Genomic DNA, 4,200 nt, shown 5'->3' with positions numbered 1-4,200 from the left:
AAAGCACAAGCTGTTATGTTTTTGTTTCAATAAAAACAGCTTGTTCACACACGGCTAATACTGTGAATGGTCTGTATATTAACTTTTCATTAGCAGAAGTTGATAGGAAATTGCTGTTGTTTTGGAGACACAACATAACATTTTATTAACATTTCACTTAAAGGAAAAATAATAAATAACTTCAGGATGGAAATCATAAGGCAACTTCATCGCACTACCTTGTTGCAGATGATTTTACTATAACAGAAAAATAACTATTTTTTACAAACAGAACACAAGGACATTTTTTTCTGAATTTTAGTATACTTTTTACTGAGGATAATCAGAGATAAGGAATGAAATAACATTTCAGATTTCAGATTTTGAGATATCTGCAACTTGTATTATAGTATTAGCTGTATCTTTTTCATATTTGTGCTTTTACCCCAAAAGATAGCTGATCTACAATGTTTCACCAATGAGTATCTTTTCTATCAAACAGGACACATCCTTTGTCCACAGGGATCACATGCGAGAAGGTCTCAATCGTTTCGGGGCTTTTTGGCATTAAAATTCATTAAAGCGGCATCTCTGGACCCATTCCCTTGGGGAAGCACACTTTTCCCATTGCTGTCAAGTCCTGTGCTACCTTTTCTGCCCTTTTTATCTTGAAAGAACTAATTTCCCTCCTCTTGCCCTTTTCAGTTTGGGATATGGCCCAGTGAAGCCCCTAGAAATGAAGGGTTTAGTGTCGGCTGAAGAAAAAAAAACTGGGAATGATCACTGTAGGTAGTATATTAAGGGGTTGACGGGGAAAACTAGGGCCCTTTGACTTTGACAGCGAGGAGGATTTGATGTTTCGATAATATTATCAGGAGAAACCGAGCAATCGATAGGAGAGATGACGGGCTGCGTCCCAATTACCCTGCGGTTATGGGGCGGGTTAATGAGGCTCGTCCTCATCGTCTCTTCATCACACACACACACACACACACACACACACACACACACACACACACACACACAATGCACTGTGATTGACTGCTATTGTAAAGCGCACGGAGAGGCAGTGTTCACCGTGTTGAATTAACACACATACAGCATTGTATTCAGACCATACATGGTCATTTTTTAAACCAGCTAATCAAAAGCACAATGTTTCTCAACACACAACTTTTTCTTTTGTTTCTAAATTTAAAAAAAGGCTGAAGAGAAAGTAAAATAGCTTCATCTAGTTATGAAAAAAATAACAAGACATAAAATGCACATCAGTTTTATCATTTTTTAATCTGGATATTGTGGTTAGCCTAGAGGTAAAGCAGTAGCTATAGCATTTTGCCGTTTCGACAAAATAGAGTCTCAGGCAGCCAAACAAACATCCCTACCATTCTTTGTATGAAATGTTAATATTTGTGAAATTTGAATGCAAATATTATTCTCAGTTATGCAGATTTAATAAAGACTGATGTTAAATTGATGCTGACAAAGTGGTTTGTGTTTACTGAAGTTTTGGAATCAGAAAATGGAGACAAATAATTTGACTGATGGTTAATTATACATGACCAACGTCTTCTCCATTAAATTCTTTTTTAATTTCCCACATCCTTTGAACTCGTTTCGTTAGGAGTTTAATAAAATTCTTGACATCACTACCGGTAATCATTTTTCTGAAAAGTCTACTTTACTACCAGTAAAATTGTATATAAAACTTTGGAAAAAATGATCTAAGTAGTATGAAAACAGCATAAAACGCTAGCAATTATAATACAGGGGACATCAGAGCATGTTGGAATCTCCTATAACAACATGGCATTTCATTTATAGAACTGAGGAAAAATCTGAATGAATTCATTATGATATCTGAAAATTTTTCTCATCCATCTAAAGAAAAGAAAAGAAAAACCCACCAGAATACACTGTAGACGTGTAGACGTGAATCCTGAAATTAACTATTTATTACAGTGAACAGATTCAGATTCGAACAATCACCAACAAACGTAAAAATAATCTTGTGTTGTTTTTTGTGCAAATTTTTTTTACTTTTCTTTTCCAACAGTGACATCATTAATGAAATTTTTAAAGAATGTTTTAATAAAGACGACCAAACATATGCATGCTGGAGAAGAAAAAACCAACAAAACAAAACGCAAACTGTAAACGTCTATTTTCTCCTGAAATGTAAACTTTCTGTTGTATATTTACAAAATTGCAACGTGCGTTAAAGACATATGTATATATAAATATTACTTCCCAAAACAGATCTGTTTATATATGTGTTTATGTATATATAAGACATGTGCCAATAATCCATAATTTTATTTATAAACCCATGTAAAGGTATCATATTCATGTACTTAAAAAAAATTATGATGTGTATTTCGTTTTTGTTTGATTTGTTACTTTTGCTTTTATCAGTTAAAAAATACAAACATTTACTAAGAAAAAGTAGAAATGATTTGAAACAAGGGTATGTATCTTGTTTCATTTGATAGCATCTAATCATAATATCACAAACCATTAAACAGCAATCATGATGCAATGTTTTTTTATCTTGGCACATGCCTAATATATAATATAATAAATATATGCAAACAAATTCCATCTTGGGAAATTTGACTTGAATAACAGTGAGTACGTACAAGTCCACATAATCAATCAAGCAAATTGAAAAAAGCTGATTGGGGAAAAAAAAAAAACCTGTCTGACACAACAGACCAAATAAAAGCTTTAAAAATGTCTAAAGTCTTTTATCTGATCAGTATGATGAAATTGTCCTTGCAGCTTATTCCACCAATATTTCTATATAAATGGTGTGGATATTTGTTCACAGCTTTTTTTTTTTTTTTCACGAGTGGTTTAATCTCGTTGTACTCCGGTGTCCAGGACTGAGCTTTTGGTTGTGCTCCAAGAAACAGGCGTGCTATTGTTGTTTGCTTGGTCCAAATTGTTGTGTTTGAACAAGGGATCATGGAAAACACCATCCATCCAGTGTCTCAATGTGGTGACCGGTGAGTCCTGTTGCTTCTCCTGAACTTTCCCAGGTGGTGAAGATGACCCAGGGATAGCTGGCTGACATCGAAGCATGCATGAGGAATACTCAGTGGGGTTTAACGAGGTGGCGGTTTGGGCCAATGACCAAATCCTTGGCTTGCTATCAAGAGTTTGGTGGTCTTGCTGGAAACAGATTTTGGTATTCCCATTGGGATTGTACTCGCAGTCTCGAATTGGAGTTTTCAGGCAGCTTTTGGGCAAATCAGTGTCTCTTTCCAGCGAGGTTCTAATCGACTGTAACTTTAAAGCATCCGCTTCTAAAGTGGTTAACTTTAGGGAAGTCTCTTTGAGGTGTTCAGGTAGCACATTCAGGTGTGTGTTTACATGGAACTGATGCTTCATGTCGCATTCTGAGCTCTCGGACTCGATGGTGTCAAAATCATCTAGGTCGCTCAGCTGAAGATCCTTATCGTCTCGACTTCGACTCTCTGATAAAAGAATAAGAAATATAACATCACAAAGCTGTTGAAGGCATTGAGATTTTTTAACTCTGATGCAACAAACTGACCATAAAAATGAAAAGTCTTCAAAATACAAGTTGATTCTAAAAATAATCTAGTGATCTCAACCAAATTAAAAAAAAACAATACCAAAATGTTTGATCACATGGCACATTAAACAACTCATGGACAAGTTCTTACGCTGTTCTATTTCAATGAAGACCAATTTAAGAAAGAAACTCTAAGAAATATCACACATCAAAACTGACCAAATGAGATTTCCTTAAAGCTGATTATTCTGCCTTCTAAAATTAGACGCATTAACTTTAAGAGCAACACAAATAGTGACATTACTGTAAAGATAATCAACGAATCTGCATCTACTTACTATTTAATGGATATATAGTATTCTTAATAACTTCATAAGTGACACCAAGAACTATTTTGATGTTAAATATAACTCTAAATGGATCAAATATACAATGTATAATGTGTCATAGGATAACCAATTGAATTTCAAAATAGTCAGCAAATTCCCCTCATACACAAACAATGTTAATGAAAGTGAATTAACGAGCCATAACGGTAGCAAGTAAATAAACTTAATAAATTTTTTTTACATGCAGATTTGAATGTATAAAACTTACATACAAACTTTTAGAATAATTAATGCACATTAAATTAATAAAGCCATTAAAGCTGCACAAGAGAATGCAGGAAGCTAACCGTC

At 34.3% G+C, this 4,200-nt stretch overlaps 1 protein-coding gene across 2 annotated transcripts in view; it reads right to left on the bottom strand.

Moving 5' to 3' along the window:
- Positions 1-1,916: 1,916 nt before the first annotated feature.
- irx4a (iroquois homeobox 4a) overlaps positions 1,917-4,200 on the bottom strand; it is a 9,888-nt gene continuing 7,604 nt past the window's right edge. For both annotated transcript variants that reach the window (XM_046847827.1, XM_046847828.1), the window contains 2 exons: positions 4,197-4,200; positions 1,917-3,458 (listed from right to left, as the gene is read on the bottom strand). The exon at positions 4,197-4,200 is cut by the window's right edge and continues 307 nt beyond it. In XM_046847827.1, coding sequence (XP_046703783.1) covers positions 2,836-3,458; positions 4,197-4,200 — 627 coding nt within the window. In that variant the 3' untranslated portion in view covers positions 1,917-2,835. The remainder of the gene's footprint in view (positions 3,459-4,196) is intronic.

The sequence above is a fragment of the Silurus meridionalis genome, chromosome 4 (genome assembly GCF_014805685.1).
Source record: "Silurus meridionalis isolate SWU-2019-XX chromosome 4, ASM1480568v1, whole genome shotgun sequence".
Classification (NCBI taxonomy): Eukaryota; Metazoa; Chordata; class Actinopteri; order Siluriformes; family Siluridae; genus Silurus; species Silurus meridionalis.
This window is presented reverse-complemented; position numbering and strand designations above follow the sequence as displayed.